This window comes from Caretta caretta, chromosome 18 (assembly GCF_965140235.1).
Source record: "Caretta caretta isolate rCarCar2 chromosome 18, rCarCar1.hap1, whole genome shotgun sequence".
NCBI classification, from domain to species: domain Eukaryota; kingdom Metazoa; phylum Chordata; order Testudines; family Cheloniidae; genus Caretta; species Caretta caretta.
In genome coordinates, this window is record NC_134223.1 from 23,424,277 (window position 1) to 23,443,956 (window position 19,680).

Below are 19,680 nucleotides of genomic sequence, written 5' to 3' on the forward strand. Positions count from 1 at the left end.
ACTTCATTAAATGCTCAGTGGCTGCATAGCTCAGGCATGGCAATGCCCTTTTGTCTCTACATAACCTGGTGACCTACCCCTGGTGATAGTGAGTGAAAGTTCAGTGGCCTTTATGAAATGACCTGGAAATCTCAGTCTAGTTCCCAGTAGAAAAAATCTTCAGGACAACTAGCTGTAATTGGCCCCCATATTGCACTCTCATCAGAGGGACCAAGCATTGAATGGGCTGTAGACCATGAACTTCCCTCTTACTCCTAAAGGTAGCCTCTCTATGTCATGAGAGCCACAATCCAAAACTTGCATTGTGGGTGTCCTGTACCTTTTCTGGGCTAAATGGAGATGTCACAGATGTCACATTCATGGGTGCCCCATGGTGCCTCAATAAATAATCATGACTTTTGCTTTTCTGAGCCCAATAAAAGCATCTCACAGAAACCTAGGGATTTCACACATGCACCAGCAGACTGGGCTCAGCCATCTCGCACCAGCAGAGTGGGCTCAGCCATCTCACACCCGCAGGGCCCCTGTCAGGTCAGGAAATGAAGCAGCTGGGCTTACGGCTTCTGAAGAACACAAAGAATAAGCTCATGAAAGCCACACTCAAGGGTTCTGGGTAGAAATAGCAAAAATCAGATTCTGGAATTACTGGTTTAATAATCTATAAAAACCTGTAGGTGTTTTGTGGCTTTTCACAATGTAGCTCTAGCAGCTACAGATGCAGTCAAGGCAATGATGGTGTTAAAGCCAGAAGGAATGAGGCAGTTAGGGTTAGTACCACCTACGGAAGAGAACCCACATAGCTTCCTTTCTGCTAAGTCTATCTGCCAAACTTGGGGAAGGAAGAGAAGGTCTCTTATCGGGATTCCTTGGTTCCTCAGAGACACAGATGGGTATCCTTAATACGGGTCTCTGGGAAGATTGTTTCATGGGTCTCAGAATTATTGCAAAAAGCCAGCGTAGGTGAATATTTAGAGATGTATTAATACATTAAAGCTACATGTTTAATAAATCTCTTTCTGTTCTGATGACCGCAGTTGTCCTTTGCTCCTGAGAAATTTTTTGAAAGAAAATAAGATTCCACCTTCTCTGTTAATTCAATTTGAGACACAAGATGGAATTTTAATTCAGAGATCTTTACAACGTGAAGTTAAATCCTTAGTCTGATTTTGATTAAGAAATCTCATAGTGGTGCTGGCTAGAATTTAATGCCATAGAAGCTATTGAGAGCTTCTGGGGTGAATCACCCCTTAGAAGCCAAGAATGGATGCACAGTTGTATATTCTCCTCCCAAATCCAATTTACAAACACCTAATCTGACTCCTTTCCCAGCAGCTCAACATTCCCATAACACGCCACGCTCTGCAGCCCACCCACTCCCAGATCTTCCTTGTCAGCAGGAATGATCCTTCCTCTTGTCAGCTATGGAACCCTCCTGCTACCCCAGTTTGACAAGCACCTGTCTTGATCTCTCGTTTCTAGTTAAAATGCTGCCCATAACACAAACAGGATCCAGCCCTCCACCCAAACAGTAAACCCTAAGTCTACTTCCCAAACACCTCCAACTCCACCCAGCCATTGCAATGCCCTCCAAGCACTCAGTTCCCAATCTCCCACCTAGCTTCAGAGTCCCCTTCTCCGTGTTTCACCATGGCAGAGCCTCCCTGTCTACCTTTCCTCCCAGGCCTCTGAACCCTCCCACTTTTCTAGGTGCTCAGCTGACCTCTTTCAGCTATGGATGACTGGGATGTGGCTACTCTGAGTTATGGCTATCTTTCTTTTTATTGTTGCAGCCACTCTCATCAAATATGCTCAGCCTAAAATAATTTCAGGCACCAGTATGTGCCTATAAGGTAAACCTGAGATGTTTTGGCTTTGATTGTTATTATGAGAGACTAATATATTCCAATACTACAGCTGCCAGGTTGGCTAGCAGTAGCATGACCGCAATTAGAAATTAGTTCAAGGATAAAAATGATACTGGGATTCAAACCAATAATCTTGTCCAAAGCCAGGGCTCTGCTAGTTGAAAGGAGAAATCCCATTACTTCAGTGTATGTGTGTATTTGTGCACTGTCTATGATGTGGCCCAGATTCTACTCTTGATTACACAAGTATAAATCCAGAGTAACTGTTGTGACTTCAATGGACTTACTCCAGATTTACACCACCAGAAATTATGGCAGAATGTGACTCTGTGTCTGTCTCATGTATTGAAAGATAATGGAATTTTTTGCCAGGATGTCTGTGTACAGTATCCTATCATCAATTTAGTGTTTGTATCACCCAAACTGCAGGAGGCCTTTTAGAATAACCATCTATGAAAAGAAAAGTAGTACTTGTGGTAAACATCTGATGAAGTGAGCTGTAGCTCACGAAAGCTCATGCTCAAATAAATTGGTTAGTCTCTAAGGTGCCACAAGTACTCCTTTTCTTTTTGCGAATACAGACTAACACGGCTGTTCCTCTGAAACCTGTCATCTATGAAAAGTGTAGAAACTTTACTTTTTTATGCTGTATTTCCCAGGTGACATTCTGTGAGGTATTAATCCTACCACACAGTGGTGTATGTGAAATATTTTCAATCTTCGCAGAAACCTGATTGCACCTTTCACCCTTTTGAATTATTTGAGGAATATAAAGCAAACCTCATGAATGAATTGTCGCCAAAAAAAAACCCTTAGTAACTCGGACAGATAGTGAAAGGAATAGAAAGTTGTACTTCTTGAACAAATGAATTCACTTATTCATAGTGAGTGGCAGAAATTATAGAACAATTTCCACCTCTGAGTAGTTTCTAATCATTGGATTTATAGGCTGTATTGAAAATAGCAGTGACTGTATTTCCTAATAACCTGTTGTGCACAAAGGGAAACCCTAACAGCTCATTAGCACCAGACTTTTAGTGAGAGAACTGGTCAGCTGAATGTCCTTTATTACTAGCTTCCCCTAGCCGGACAGCCTGGCCATTTCGGGATGATGGGAAGTGGTAGTTTGTTTCTTTGATGTGTCCACGCTCTGGAATTTAGTAGGACCTGTTGCCTGCTTTGAAAATGATGTTTTTAGTTTATATTTGTTACCACACACAGGGGCTCTGAGGCATGAGTGCCCCTCAAAAAACCTGTTTGTGTTATTCCACATGGGGCAGCTAAAGATCTGTGTCTATATTTAGGAGATCAATAAACTTATTCCCACTGATAGGTAAAAATGGGTCTGAACTTTGCTAAGCAGCAGAGCAGAGGGCCCCCACAGACTTGGGCACTTCCCTGTAAGCACGGGCACTATCTAGAAATCTAATAACATACACAGTTTCATTGTTCATGTTGGAGCAAATCCTGCCCTATCCTCCATGGGTATGGAGAACTCCTTACAGCAGAGTCAATGCAATACTTAACTGTGTGTAAGATAAGTTTTAGGGAGGCTGCACAGTGTGCACTTACTGACTGCATGGCACAGAGCTAAGCTCCTTAGGATCCTGGCATACACTTGCACAGCAGGGATGGGGGAGCCAGGGTAAAGAGGATGCACTATCTACATTGTAGCACAATGGAAGAGGCTCTGCAGAAAGTGCAGAGGCTATTTTAGCCTCAGTGTCACAGTCATGAGCACAGAGAAGATGCACCACTATTCTGTGGGCTATGGGAGGAAGGACGCTCGTGGCCAACCTGTGGGCTGATTCACAGAATTGGGCAATTAATGCTTGATGGTTTTCCAAGATTAATTCTTTCTGCTCTCCAGTACTGAACTAACAATCCCAGTATTGCCACAGAATCTTCCTGGGGCTAGAGTCTGGGGCTGATGCTGCAGGGGTGGTGAGGAGTGGGTTTAGCATGTTACCAAAATTACATTTGCAATCCTCCAAACTCCTCTACCCCATACATCGGTAGGGAGTAAATCCCAAACACAACCACGTAATTAAAGCTGCAGGTTGAAGCTAAGTGGCTTTACAAAATATGACTAAACACTAATAACAGAGAATTTTAAGAGAGAATCAGGCTGTAAAAGCTCAAGGAAGATCTTGCTGGGCTGAAGAAGATCATTAAGTAAAATTTATGATTTAAAAATAGTAAAGGTCCAGAAAAGGGCAATGAAAATGATTAGAGGCACCTGAGGGGAGGGGCTATGTTTTTATGAGGAGAGCTTTAAAAGGCTCTGGACTATTTAGTTTGGAAAGTAATAGGAGATAGGATAGAGCCATAACAATGAAGGGAATAGAGAAGCCCATCTGGATTGCTAACTACCCTTTCCCATAATACAGGATTGCAGGTCCAATAGGGCAATGAATATAATTAAAAAGCAACAGAACTTTTTATGCAATGAATTATTAATTTGTGGAATTTACTGCTGCAATAGTCATTATTTGTCTCAATAGAAACAAGATTCAGATGTTCAGAAAAACAAGACTAGACTCTACAGTGGTGCTGGTGAAGATCAAACGGCAAGGGCTGTAATCCTCACTTATCATGGTGTAACTGATCCAAGCTGATCACAGCTCAGGTCTAGAAGGAATACTCCCTACCTGTAGTACTGAGATGCACTGTGTTGGGTCATCGCCATGATCTGCAGCACCTAGTATGGCCCGTAGGTAGAATTATGATACTGCACTGCTGTAGAAAGACCATTCCTCTGTCTGCCATGGCACTTCCTATATTATCGACTGAGCCTAGGAATGCTCCCTTGTACGTCAGTGGGAGCACGATTGCACCCAGAAACAGGCTGGAGTGAAATCAACTAGAGAACAATTGCATGAATTAAATCTGTATAAACAGTGCCTTGAGGGCCCAGCATAGCTCTGTCCATCCTGGCTTAGCCATTTTTGTCTTTTTCGCATTGTCCCCCATTGTCTACGCTGCCAGCAATGCTAGTCTTGGCACACCGTGTATCCATTCCTTCCAGGCCTGTCTCTGTGCTTTCTCCCGCATTGCTCTTTACAAACACCCTCCAGAGCTAGTCCACAAAGCTCAGTAACCTCCTAGGATTAAAGTGCCTCCTGGGGAACGCTTCTTGTATAGTGCCTCTAGGGAATGCACTGACTAAAATGGCCAGGTAAAGGAGTGATGCTATTGTAGAATAACCGTAGCATAGGAAAGTTCTGTATCAGGGTGTAGCCCTCACTACCTGACTCCTCCTTCCACCTGCCTTCGTCTGTCTGTCTCTGGTTTACATTGTAAGTCCTTCAGACAGGGCCAGCTCCAGGCACCAGCTTCCCAGACTGGGGCGGCCGTCCGTGTCCCGCGGCAGCTTCTGGGCAGCAGCTCCGCTGCTCTTCCCGCCGCGGCAGCAATTTGGGGGCAGCTCCGCTGCTCTTCCCGCCGCGGCAGCAATCTGGGGGCAGCTCCGCTGCTCTTCCCGCCGCGGCAGCTTTTGAGCGGCAGCTCTGCTGCTCTTCCCGCCGCGGCAGCTTTTGAGCGGCAGCTCCGCTGCTCTTCCCGCCGCGGCAGCAATTTGGCGGCAGCTCCACTGCTCTTCCCGCCGCGGCAGCAATTTGGGGGCAGCTCCGCTGCTCTTCCTGCCGCGGCAGCTTTTGGGCGGCAGCTCCGCTGCTCTTCCCGCCGCGGCAGCTTTTGGGCGGCAGCTCCGCTGCTCTTCCCGCCGCGGCAGCTTTTGGGCGGCAGCTCCGCTGCTCTTCCCGCCGCGGCAGCTCCGCTGCTCTTCCCGCCGCGGCAGCTTTTGAGCGGCAGCTCCGCTGCTCTTCCCGCCGCGGCAGCAATTTGGCGGCAGCTCCGCTGCTCTTCCCGCCGCGGCAGCTTTTGGGCGGCAGCTCCGCTGCTCTTCCCGCCGCGGCAGCTTTTGGGCGGCAGCTCCGCTGCTCTTCCTGCCGCGGCAGCAATTTGGGGGCAGCTCCGCTGCTCTTCCCGCCGCGGCAGCAATTTGGGGGCAGCTCCGCTGCTCTTCCCGCCATGGCAGCTTTTGAGCGGCAGCTCCGCTGCTCTTCCTGCCGCGGCAGCAATTTGGCGGCAGCTCCGCTGCTCTTCCCGCCGCAGGGCAGCAATTTGGCGGCAGCTCCGCTGCTCTTCCCACCGCGGCAGCAATTTGGCGGCAGCTCCGCTGCTCTTCCCGCCGCGGCAGCTTTTGGGCGGCAGCTCCGCTGCTCTTCCCGCCGCGGCAGCAATTTGGCGGCAGCTCCGCTGCTCTTCCCGCCGTGGCAGCAATTTGGCGGCAGCTCCACTGCTGTTCCCACCGCGGCAGCTTTTGGGCGGCAGCTCCGCTGCTCTTCCCGCCGCGGCAGCTTTTGGGCGGCAGCTCCGCTGCTCTTCCCGCCGCGGCAGCAATTTGGCGGCAGCTCCGCTGCTCTTCCCGCCGCGGCAGCAATTTGGCGGCAGCTCCACTGCTGTTCCCGCCGCGGCAGCTTTTGGGCGGCAGCTCCACTGCTCTTCCCGCCGCGGCAGCTTTTGGGCGGCAGCTCCGCTGCTCTTCCCGCCGCGGCAGCTTTTGGGCGGCAGCTCCGCTGCTCTTCCCGCCGCGGCAGCAATTTGGCGGCAGCTCCGCTGCTGTTCCCGCCACGGCAGCTTTTGGGCGGCAGCTCCGCTGCTCTTCCTGCCGCGGCAGCTTTTGGGCGGCAGCTCCGCTGCTCTTCCCGCCGCGGCAGCAATTTGGCGGCAGCTCCGCTGCTCTTCCCGCCGCGGCAGCAATTTGGCGGCAGCTCCGCTGCTCTTCCCGCCGCGGCAGCAATTTGGCGGCAGCTCCGCTGCTCTTCCCGCCGCGGCAGCAATTTGGCGGCAGCTCCACTGCTGTTCCCGCCGCGGCAGCTTTTGGGCGGCAGCTCCACTGCTCTTCCCGCCGCGGCAGCTTTTGGGCGGCAGCTCCGCTGCTCTTCCCGCCGCGGCAGCTTTTGGGCGGCAGCTCCGCTGCTCTTCCCGCCGCGGCAGCAATTTGGCGGCAGCTCCGCTGCTGTTCCCGCCACGGCAGCTTTTGGGCGGCAGCTCCGCTGCTCTTCCTGCCGCGGCAGCTTTTGGGCGGCAGCTCCGCTGCTCTTCCCGCCGCGGCAGCAATTTGGCGGCAGCTCCGCTGCTCTTCCCGCCGCGGCAGCAATTTGGCGGCAGCTCCGCTGCTCTTCCCGCCGCGGCAGCAATTTGGCGGCAGCTCCGCTGCTCTTCCCGCCGCGGCAGCAATTTGGCGGCAGCTCTGCTGCTGTTGCGGTGGCAGCAATTTGGCAGCAACTGCTTGGGGAGGCAAAATTGGTAGAGCCGCCCCTGCCTTCAGAGCAGGGGCTATTCTGTACCACTTCCTGTGTTTTTACAGTGCTTCATAGATTATGGGCACTACTGGGAACAAATAATTATTTCTGGTAGAGACTAAAATTACAGGAGAGCCATGTTCTTGTATTGAGGATGAAGGTAAATGGCTGGAGTTCCTGTAGACTGATGCTATCTTTGATTAGGGTTTTTTTCCTGGCAAAAAAATCTGCTGGGGTGTAATCTGCTGGTGTTCATCCACTTAGAAGGTAGCATTTATTTCCCTTCCTAATTCTAGTGGTGGGTTGAAATGCAAGACCTTTCTCTCACTCAGAGGTTATTTCCCCAGAAACTATCTCCAACCCTGATCATTTGCAATGCAGAAGCCAGCTGCTGGTGTGGCTCCAAGCCTTGACCTGATTGTCATTGCTGGGGAGTGAAGCACAGTCTCTCAGTATATGACATTCTCACTAGCTGCAAATGTTGCATACTTGGGGCTGCCCAGAGATGAGCTTTGATTTTCCCTTTCTCTTTTTTTTTAATTGCCTTTTGTTGTTGCTGTTGTGGTCATTGCCTTTTCTGTCTGACTACTGGAGACCTCCCCTCACATGGATCTTCCAAACTGTAAGTCTGTCTGGCGGGAAGTAAACACAGGGCTATTGTTGCAGGTGAAAAAAAATTTCCCTCTGCTTTCTGCCAGGATTCTGATACAAAAGCTATGAAGTGCTGTTATACCCATCATTTCTTCATTCCATAATATATCATCCCCTTTTGAGGCTTTGTGGCTCTATTTTATGTGCCTTTGCCCCCTCACTGTTTATTAAAATCTGGGTGCAGGAAAATCTTTGCAATTGTGCATAAATAGTGCTAATATGAAAAATATTGTCATAAAATGGGCTGGTGGAACAAACAGTCGCTGATTTACTTGGCTAATTTAAATTGTATGTAACGGTTAGCATTGGGAGGCGATGCCTCTCCTCCAGCAACCATGCTGGGAGGTCTGCAGCACCATTACACGCTATTATTTGTTTCTGGATAGTGTATACATTTTCACTATAACACAAGCCTTTCTCCTTCATTTTTCATGAGAACTGGCATTAGATTAATGACTCAGCCACAGAAGAAACGTAACGCCATGCCAGTCTGATTTATTGACCACTTAGCGTTGATGAAGCTGCAAACAAGAGTCAAACAGATGTTGCAGCTGCATTTTTCTTTATCAAAACTAACAGCCTTTTGCATTTTTAACCATTTCTTGTAATGTGCTCCTGCTTATGCCACAAAACCAGAGATATTGCAACAAATTACCCTCCCCTTCCCGAGAGGGCCCCCATCTGGATCTGCAGAGACGGTAGCAGTGTGTGTGCAAGGCTCCCAGTTGCCAGGCAGACTTACTGCTCTGACATGGCAGGTGGCAGAGGCTTTGTGACTCCAGTGAGCAGAAAGCTGTGTGGAGTTGCTGACATACAGAGCATTAAGATCAATGAATACGCTGTGCTATGTATCTATTTCTAGAGCTTTCTAAATTCCATATTGATGACTGGCCACAGTTTTATGTAGGATTTCCCTGTAGACTAGATGTAAGACTTCTGAGATGTACATGGCAGGTCTCTTTTCTGGCTGAACCCTGGTGTGTTTCTTGCAGGTGAGTTGTGACTGCAGGTGAAAAACAGTTTTCCTGAAGTTTTGTAAGTAGTGAAATGGTCAGAAATCAACCCCTTCGTCCTGGAAGGAAGAGGAGCCTGGGGTTTTTTCATCCTCATAAACAATCCATGGTTCATCGGGCTCAGAGAGAGCCAAACCACCCATTGCCCATCCTCTGCCATTGTCTCACTGGTGCTAGTTGTGATTTTGTCTTTGTCACATACCTTCTTGCCATTGAAGAAAGCAGGGTTAATATTTAGCACTTTACAATGTAAACCACAGAAAAAAATAGAAGAGGTGAATATACCTCCTTGGCTTGATATTACCAACTTGAGAACTGATCGGCTTTAATTTGGAGTATATGTGGGGGAGCCATAAGAAGGGAGGGGATTGTGTCAGAAAGGACAAGGAAGTCGTGAGTGCACAGAGGGTGACTCAGGTTTCAAAGCTTCTTATTACTCAACGCAGGGTTCTGAAGAGCTTCTCTGGGAAAAAGAAACTTGCCACATCTTGGAAGCTAAACTTCACTAATGACTGAAACTTGACATTTAGTTTCTGATGGTAGCAATAAAGTAGTTCCAGCTCCCGGGCATAATACAGATTAAATTATTAGGGATAAATGCAGTATTGTACTGTACATCAATCACTCCTAGCCGCTAGTGCACCTTCTGATTCCCCTATTGGCTCAGTTGCCTTTTCATCCTCAGACTAATGGCTTCTTGTTTTTGACTTGTTGTCAAAAGTTATTTCTAAATCAAGCTGCATTCACTTCACCAGAATCTCTCCTCCACTCCCATTGCGGTTAATGGAAAATTACCATGCAGCATTCAACATTACAAACTCTTCTCCCTTACCTTCATAGACTCCTAGGTTCATAGATTCCTAAGCCAGAAGGGACCGTTGTGATCATCTAGTCTGACCTCCTGTATAACATAGACCATAGGACTTCCCCCAAAACAATTTCCAGAATATATCTTTAAGAAAAACATCCAACCCTGATTTAAAAATTGTCTATGATGGAGAATCCACCACAACCCTTCGTAAATTTTATAAATGGTTAATTACGCTCACTGTTAAATATTGAGGCCTTATTTCCAGCCTGAATTTGTCTAGCTTCAACTTCAAGCCATTGGATCGTGTTACATCATTCTCTGCTAGATTGAAGAGCTCATAACCAAATATTTTTCCCTAAGTAGGTTCTCATAGGGTATCTCAACACAGCAATTAAATACCCACAGCTGGCCTGTGTCAGCTAACTCAGGCTTGCGGGGCTTGGGCTAAGGGGCTGTTTAATTACAGTGTAGATGTTTGGGCTCAGGCTGGAGCCTGGGCTCTGGGAACCTGCAAGGGGTGAGAGTTTTCAGATGATATGATTACATCATGTGTTTTTCCCAAATACAGGACAGAAATATGTATTGAACACTTCTGCCTTTTCTGCATTATTATTGATAATTCTACCATTTCTATCTAAGTAATGGACCAATACCATTGTCAAGATTCATTTTGTTCTTAGCATACTTTAAAAACTCCTTATTGTTCTCAACTCTGCTGGCTATAGATTTCTTCTTGTGTCTCTTGACTTCCCTTATCAATTCTCTACAATTCTGAACTTCTGACTTATATTCATTACTATAAACTTCCCTTTTTTTCCATTTGTTATATTTTATTTTTGTATAGCTGCCTTCACTTCCTCTGTGAACCAGGTCAGGTTTTTAACCAATATGATCGTCTTTGATTATGGCTTTTTGGGCTTCTAGTAAAGTGTTCTTAAACAGTTCCCAGTTATCATTCACATGTTTCTGATTAATTTATTTCTTCTGGCTGATTTGGCTCATAATTGTTTTCAGCTTTGTGAAATTGGCCCTTTTAAAGCACCAAATATATATATATTGGTTTGGACTTTATTCTGTTTGCACATTATAAATGATCCCTTGTACCTAAGCTACCACTAACTTTTCATTCTGTGGTCAGTTCCTCTTTTTCTGTGAATATAGAATCCCCCCTTGTTGGTTGCAACATTTTTTCAGTTAGGAAATTGACATTTATAATCTTTAGGAATTCTAAGGATGTGTTAGTACTGGCTGCATGAAACCTCCAGCACATGTCCCTCAAACTGAAGTCCCCAATATTCACACAGCTTTTTACCTACACATTATAGATAGGTGCATAAAGAGTCGGTCAACCTGTTTCCAAGTGTGATTTGATGGTGTGTAGCAGACACCAGCTAATGCTCCATCTTGTGCTTTATCTGTTAGGACATTGATCCATAAGCATTCAAGTTCATTTTCTTCTGAGTTACCAGTGACTCAGAAACAGATAATGCCACTTTTGACATAGAATGCCACTTCCCTCCCCATTTTGCCCTCTTGATCCTTCGTAAATAGGTTATAACCATTGATGTTAACATTCAAATAGTGTGCATCATCCCACCAGTTTTCAGTAATAGCAACTAGATTGAATTTATGCTCATAGATGAGCAATTCAAATTCCTCTTGTTTATTACCCAGGCTCCTAGCATTGTTGTATATGCAATTTAATAATTTCTTCTCTCGTGACCTTTGATTCCTTGATTGATTTTTATCCTCAGTACCTTGATCCTGCACTAAATGAGTGCTCCTATCTTCCCTGCTTTTTATCCTCCCCTCTTGTTATTACTTTAATGCCCTCCTAACTTCTCTAGCCAACCTCTCCCCAAGGAGATTGGTTCCCCTTCTACTGAGGTGGAGGCCATCCAAACTATACAGCCCCATTTCCTGAAAGAAAGTGGACCAATGACCAACAAAACAAAAACCCTCCACAACACACCACTTACCTAGCCAGCAATACATTTCCAGATCTTCTGTCCTCCTTCACTCAGGGGACAGGAAGGATCTCCTAGATTGCTTGGACATTATTCTTCTTCAGCACACTTCTGATTTCCCTGAAGTTATCTATTATCTGTGAGATATGAGCCATTGCCAATAGATGTTTGTGGCTTAACAGTCTTCTGCCACTTGGCTTTTGGGTGGGTTTATTCCTTGCTGTTTCAGGAGCTTTGAGTGAGGATTTGATTAGCTGCTGGGGTCTAATTTTTGTAATTCCCTTTTATTATTGTTGTCTTCCCCCTCAAACATGAGAGTCTTAAAGGGTTACTTCTAATGTAGCTGGATTTTAGGCCAGTAGAATTCTCTGCACTTGGATGCAAGCTTGTCAGAGGAGACCTCTCTAGCACCACTGTGGCATTCATTTCAGAAGAGGGGTAAATTAGCCACAGGCATGAAATAAACATGGTACTTTAAGCAGATTGTAGGTGGCTCGTGTTAGCTGCCATTGGCCCATGACATACTCTCCACCTCCAGTTGTCTAAGATCTGAACACACAAAACACTCACTGAGGTTGCTATGCTTTATTGTTCAAAGGGATTTTATTTTCTCAAATCCCAAGTCTCTTGTAATTATGAAAACTAAATCATGCTAAACCAATACATTCTCCAGCATTTTCTGCTAACATCCCTCATTACGCAGCCTCAGATGTGCTGTTTCCCTGGCAAGTCAGCTAACCACACACATAATCAGGATCCAAAGTGGAACAGGTTCAAGCATCCCAGAGGTACTGACACATGGCTCTCCTGTGCCTCTGGTAAGGATGCTGCAGCTAGTAGTGAGCTGAGGAATTAAAGCAAATTATTTTCGATATTGCTGCAGACAAAAAAATGCCATGGCCCATTGAGAAGGAATGCAGGAAGCTTAGTTTGGCTGGTAGATGGCACTGTCTTATCCCTTCCTGGTAGATGGAATCCAAATTTTCAAAAGAAATGTGAATATAAACTTAAAGAAGGGAAAAATGTGGTTGTTCCTATCAATTCCTTTAGCTAGGTGTAATTGATATACCAATATGTTAATCCATGACTAAGAGGATTAATGATGGAACATGGGCTGTGGTGTCCTCAGTATAATGTTGATGCCCAGTTTCATATCACCATCTCCTCCATTGGTTGGGGCTTGGAGGAGGATTATCTGATCAAGACTCAACCCAGACAAGTCTGATAAATCTTACAGGTTGAGGAGGCAACTGGAGGAAATAGCCTAGACTTCATTGGGGAAGTATTCCATGGCAAGTGTTCATTGGCTCTCCTGGTGTTTCTGGATATCCTAGTAGCACCCGTGGCTAAAAGCTGTGTTCCTCCCTCTGTGCTTGGCAGGAAGGGTGGATTCTTAATTTAGGACGTACATTACACCTAAACTCTGAAGTCTACTCTGGCTGCCAGTTCATTTGCAGGTGTGTGTTTGTCTCTAAAATCCCAAATGTTTTGGGCCCCAGCTGTCTGAGAGATGCCCCCTGCTTGTGGGATGCTGCAGCAATTGAGATTAGCTGGGGCCGCTTGAGCTGACACTTCCTTGGTTTAGCCATGAAAGGAGCAGGAGGGAGCATGTTCTCCCTGAAGGGAGCATGGCTCGCTCTCCCTACTGTTTGGTCTGTCAGACCCCAAGCCTGCTGACCTTCCAGGCATTCTGCAAAGCCCATCTGTTTTCTGAGAGAATTTGGTTTAGGAGGGCAGTGTGGTTATTGAGGTAGTTACTGATTACTGCTTATGGAAAGCCCAGATGGGTTAAATAGAGAAGAGTTTATTATTAATTTATTTTGTAAGGTTTCGTATTGTACGTGTGCCTTGATCTCTGAGTTGGGGCATTTAAAACAATAAATAATAACTCTAATTTTAATTGCATGTCTTTGGCACTTTCTTTAGCACTTAGCTTTCCTTAAGCTGTATAAATCAGTGCTACCTAGCTTGTGGCTTTAGAGCTATGTGTGGCTCACCGAGGCTCCCACATACAACTCCCATGGAGTCCTTTGGTTTGCTGGAAACTCCTCTCTCCCTGTTGGTGTCACAGTAGTAGAGCAGTGATCACAGGACCGCATCTTACAATGCCTGGCACCCGGTGACCACACTTAACAAATGGGTCAAGGTGTGGGGGGACAGTATCAGCCAAGGTATGGGGGGGGCAGTATCAACGCACAGTGAGGCTGCGTGAGGATGCCACTCCACTATGACTTTGTGGATCCCAGCAGTTTCCATATGGTAACAGAGTGATTCTCCATCTCTTCAAGGCTGAAAGTCACAGAGAGAGCTGCCTAGGTAAACATCCCATCCCTGTATCTTTCCTGACATCTGTAGTGTCCTGTGAACTCCTTGTTTGTAGTTTGATTTTTGATAGATGGCTGACAACAGACTGAGACACTCATTCAGGAAACCCCATGCCCTATGTCCTGATTCTGATCTCGCTGTCGGTAGGGAAGACAGTACAGTTACAATGGTGTAAAACCAGGGAAAGAGAGAACCAGGTCCATAGGCGCGTGATGGTGATTAATCTTTCATGGCAGGTTAATCTCCATCAAGAGCTGGCAGTGCAGATTGAGATTCCTCTGTTCAGTAGAAAGAAGATCCCAAAACAGGATACACGGTCCATTTTATTTGCATTCCTTTCAGTGGCACCTCCCAGCCCATTTGTCACTGTTTCAGAATGACAGGTTAGTCTAGTTAGTTGTATGATCATCACAACAGTATATCTGAGGATCACTGACACTATTATAACTATCACATACAGCTGATAGAGCAGATCTCAATAGCTACTAAATGCCTAGGGAAAAACCAGTAAAACTTTCCACTGATAACTAACTGCATAAAATTGCCTTCAAGTGATTTATGATATGGAATCAGTCACTATTTTCCTATCAAAAGAGACCTTTCTGCTCTTGTTCTGCAGCGCAGAGCTTTGGTGATAGAACCTTCACTGAATTATTGGCATGTAGCTTGGATCCCAAAACACTGGTGTGCATTTGTATCTTATCTACATTTCATCAGCTGTCCTAGTGCTTACCTGAAGGTCCTCCAGTCTTGAGGTGACATGTCATTATTCTAAAAACAAGCTTAGTGGGCCCACATTCCAGCTTCCCAGAGTGCTCAACTTCAGCTTGTTTCCAACAGTCTCTGAAGCTGGAATTGCTGGCATTGTGAATTGCAGTGGTAGCTCATGTGTCTGTCTTCACCATAGTGTCATTGCATCCTGCTGGGTCCCTCTCGTCTGTGATGTGTCTGATGTCACTGGTACTTGATGCTTTAGTGGTGGGTGATGCCACATGGGGTGAATATCATAGAGAAACAAGCTCTGCGTGCTGTGCAAATACAGATCATACATGACCCTTTCCTGACAGTATGGCTTGATGTGTGTGAATCTCAAGTCTAACAGCTGTGCCAATATATCTATGCCACCTAACAAAGTTACCCACACAGAAACATATTCCATAATCATGGATATGGCTTGTCATACACCAGCCAATAACTGGATAGAAACACAGCCTGTCAGCACACAGCAAGTGCCTGAGGCTGAGATTTTTCAGAAATGCTCAGCATTGACCTAAGTCTGGTCCTGTTTAAGTCAATGGAAGTTTGACTGAATAACACACATTTTAAAGCATTTAAAAATTCATCATTCCAAAACAAAAAATTGAAACATTTCATTCCAAAAATGTTGAAATGTCCCATTTTTCATGTTTTTCTTCCCAAATGGAATTTTGCCAGAATTAGCTTAATTTCACAAAGTGCTTCCATTTTAATGAAACCATATATTACAATGGAATATGGTTCAGTCAAAATTTCTCCAATCAGCTCTAAGCCTAGGTAGCACAAGAGATAGTAAGCTACAGAGACTTTCACTGCTATGTCACTGGCTCATATCTGGCACAGATGATTGGTGACTGAATGTCATCTTTTAACCAGGCTGTTCTCAATGGCTGCATGAATTGCAGTGGTGACCTTAGTCCCAACTCTACTGGACAGGTAGCATCCTTGTTTGCTGTCTCAGCAGAATGGCAGGAAATTAATAGTGTGATATCTTGAGCATCTGCAAGATATCACAAGCCTGCAGGATTCTTGCCCATCAGAGGGATGAGAGTTTATTTACTTCATGATCCATTTTCAAGGCAAGTTCATTAGTAAATTGTCATTTTGGTACTGGAGTCTATTTGTTGCTCTCATTCTTTCTTCTCTGTTCAGTAGGAAATTGACTCCCATTAGTACAGCCTTTGCAGACATGTGGCAGTTCGTGTTCATTCTCCAATTTGGAGCTGGTCTCTAACAGCATTAATGAAACATTAGAGTTTTAATTAGACCATTATCCTATTTATTTTTATAAATAATTCCAAAGTAGTCATTAAAGTTTGTGAACTTAGGAGTAAATTACTTTAGGGACAGAAATCAAGTTTTCAGTCTTGTTATTATCTATTGTACAATCTCCTTGGGACATTGTGGGGAAACTACAGCGGTTGTTCGTGTTGTTGTTAAGATGATTCATTTACCAACATTGTAATAAACATTCTGTTAGGTTTCCTAGTTGGAAAGTCTGTGTCGCTGCGGCAGACCTGCAGTGCATCAAAGAGGGGTTGCATTTTCTTTCTTTCCCTCAATTCCTGTGGGAAGAATATGAGCTGAGAAAATGAATGGGGCATTAAACAAACCTGCAGGGAGTGGGTACCCTGTAGTTGTTCAAAAAACTCCTAAACAGAAGCTCTGCAGAGTTGTTCTCTATTCCGATTCCAAATTTCTTCGGCTTGATCTTTTCATCACAAGCACACAAGATTCTTCAAAAGGCAAGAAATTACAGGCCTGACTGAAAGGAAGCTATGCTCAGGGGCACTGTGTAATATTGTCAGTTTCCTTGACTTTCTCCCTCCATTTTCCTGCAAATTTACTGAAAGTGTGGCTCTTATTGATGTTCTCATGTATATTTCAAATACTCTAAGGTGAACCAAAACTGATCAAAGCATTTGATCGAGCAAATGATTCATGTGCCTCTTAAACCAAAGCAAGTTCTGTGGCAGCTGTGACTGGTGTTTTTGGAGGAGGCTGCAGTTGTTGATACTGGAGTGGGTTGAAAAGGATTTGTACTAAGCAAACAAAGATAACAGTGAGACTGCAAGCAAAGGGACTCAGGAGGGAGGCTGCTGTGTGCAAAGAACTCTGTCTCATGTGTTGTCATTGCAACCTCTTATAGAATGGCTGTGGTCTTAGGGAATTAATGTACAAAATGGGAATGAATTCTGGCTTTTTTCTGAGATTGAATTTTGAATAAATAACAGAGTGAAGATAAAGCTACCTAATCGCAAAGAGGGAAAGAAGACAGAAGTGGCCCCAGGTATTTATAATTGTTCTCCTGTTCTCCCTATAGAACCCTGACATCGTATTGGTGCACTACCTGAATGTACCTGCCATAGAGGACTGTGGAAAACCATGTGGTCCCATCCTGTGCTCAATAAACACAGACAAGAAAGAATGGGCAAAATGGACGAAAGAGGAACTCATTGGACAGCTCAAACCGATGTGTGAGTACTTGAGGATTTCCAGCTGCACTGGGCAGTAGGGGGCTTGTTTTCTGTATGTTCCTGCAGAAACACCAAGTATGGAAGCCGTTGCAGACAGTGATCTGGCTTGGCCTATTTAAACATTGAATGTACTATACACATTACAGGATGAAGGACAATCTGGAGACTATTTCCCCACTTTTAGATGTTTTATGTCCAGCTAGTCTGAGGCCTAGCTGGCCTTCCCTTTCTGCAGGTGCAGCATGCATCCACAAATTTTGTACCCGTAAAATGAATTGCAGGCACTAATCTGAGCACTCACTCCTTGGACTACATGAGATTTGGGTCTGCTGTTCAATTATACAATTAATGCCCACCTAAGGGAATGGCACCCTTTTGATAACTTCCCCTGAGTTCTCCTTCGTAGTAACACTGATTGGTTCAAACTGCCTGGTCTGGGATTCTGATAATTCACAAAATAAACTTGGATACAAATTTAAAAAAAATTGAGAAAAAGCAAGTCCCAGGTGTCCTTGGAAACTTCAGAGTCTTTCCCATTTTGTGATCCCCTAAGGAACTGCACTTTTGAAAGCCTGCTCCCTGGGCTGAGGTATTTTGGGATGCTTGCATGAGGTATTTTGGGGAACAGGATCAGAACGTTTAAGAGTGCAGTGTCTGTGCAGACCTTTGGTGTTCAGGCTTTTCAGGGTGGGGTCTATGTACGTCGTAGATGTTAACTTACCGTCTTGTGACCTTTCTGTGACAAATCCTCTGTCCAAAGCACCCAGTTCCAACCCCTCTTACCATCTATCCCCACTTGTACCTGGTGCAATCTCAGTCTTCCCCACGTGATGAACGGTTCAGAAAGGCATTCCAGACCTTCCCAAAAGTATCTGGTCCTGTCCCCCTCTCCCCCCTCTAGTTTATCCTAGATACAAAATTCACCCGTTACCTTGCCTCCCTGCCCCTACCTACAGGGACCTTGTTGCTACCTCTGAACCCTTACAGTTCCCCTAGTTTACAGGTGTCTTTCCCCAAGAGCTACTCAGCATTTGAAGCATTTTATATCTAAGATTGACATGGATTGCTGTTGCCTACAGATAGCTTTTATTGAACTGACTTTAATTTTATCAGCAAGGAGCCCCATGCAGGAGCATCTTTCAGGTGCAAATTTTCTGATGTAAACGGCTATTAAAAGAAGAGCTATCCCCCTTAGTGATCAAACTCTATTGATTTCAGCCCTATGACACTAAGGATAATCTTGTCCTATAATCTATTGCTCATCTCCATTGGAGACTTTGGTTTGAAACTAGTTTTGACCTTGCAGGCTCCATTGTAGAATTCTGACATCTCTCCCTCATACTAGCTGAACAATAACAATAACTAGAAACTAGATTGTTTTGGGACGAGTGTCAGTAACTGTTTTTCAGACTTCTGCAAGCTAAGGAAAGAGCTGCTTAGGAGGCTTGCAGTGGTACAGAGAAGTGTGCCCTGCACACAGGCAGCTCCGTGGAACCCTCTGCAGCACTGGAATTGCCCTGAAGTACAATATCTTCTTCAATGGCTACAAATGAAAGGAAAGTGCCATCAAGTAGAACCTGGCATGTTTTTAACAAGTGTTCGTGCAGTTTGCTGGTAACGAATGTTCACTGGAATTGAGAGATTCTGTCCTGTAAAAATGGGCTGAGAGGGATACTTTCTAACCTGTCACTCTAACAAGTGGAGATTGAGTCACAGTCTGTGTACAGACCTCACTTGCAGGGCTGCAAGCCAATTTCCTGTCCTATACAGTTACTAATGACTGCAATGGATAGGAGTCTAGTGAGGGGATACTAATACTCTGACAGCTTCATGTGGGGTGATAGGAGTTATGGGGTACTCAGCAAAGCTGGGATGGAGGTCGATTTGGTGCTAGTGCTAGGAAGTTCATTTTCAGGAGTTTGTGATGAGACTTTTAATTTTCTCTGAAATAAAACCTGGCAAAAGTTCTTAGCCCCAGTACAAAGTTAAAATGATAAATTAGTAAATACTTTTCTGACTGAGCCTTCATGTCCATCCATAAATTTGCCCTGTTATTGAATAAGAGAGTCCGGAGCTGGTCGATAAAGTGTGGGGATTGTCTTGGGAGGCAGTGTGCTCTGGAGGGAAGAGCAAGGAAGTGCAGTCAGGAGGACTTGGGTTCGGATCCTGGCTCTGCGGCAGACGATCTGTGTGGCCTCACAGAGTTACTTCACCAGTGGGGCTAATGATAGTCAGTGACGTCATGTGTGTAAAGCTCTGTAGGAATTAAGTGCCACACCAGTGAATTCATTGAGTGAGCAGAGTGATCTATATATTTGCAGCAGTGTGACTCTCACCTAAGTGGCCAGGTCAGATCAGATGGGTCCACTAGTCTAATCCTTAGTGCCCTGAAGGAGGTAATTTGTAATACACTTTGCATAGATATAGCCAAGCTTGACTGAAGAGCCCAGTTTGACTAGGCCATAACTACCTCGCTGGGCAAACTGCTCCGCTCTGGCAGGCTGCT

At 45.3% G+C, this 19,680-nt stretch overlaps 1 protein-coding gene across 17 annotated transcripts in view; it reads left to right on the forward strand.

The window, feature by feature from the left end:
* Window positions 1-19,680, forward strand: part of CAMTA1 (calmodulin binding transcription activator 1) — a 939,042-nt gene that overhangs the window by 763,504 nt on the left and 155,858 nt on the right. For all 17 annotated transcript variants that reach the window (XM_075121021.1, XM_075121016.1, XM_075121014.1 and 14 more), the window contains exon 6: window positions 17,021-17,174. In XM_075121021.1, the coding sequence (XP_074977122.1) occupies window positions 17,021-17,174 (154 nt within the window). The remainder of the gene's footprint in view (window positions 1-17,020; window positions 17,175-19,680) is intronic.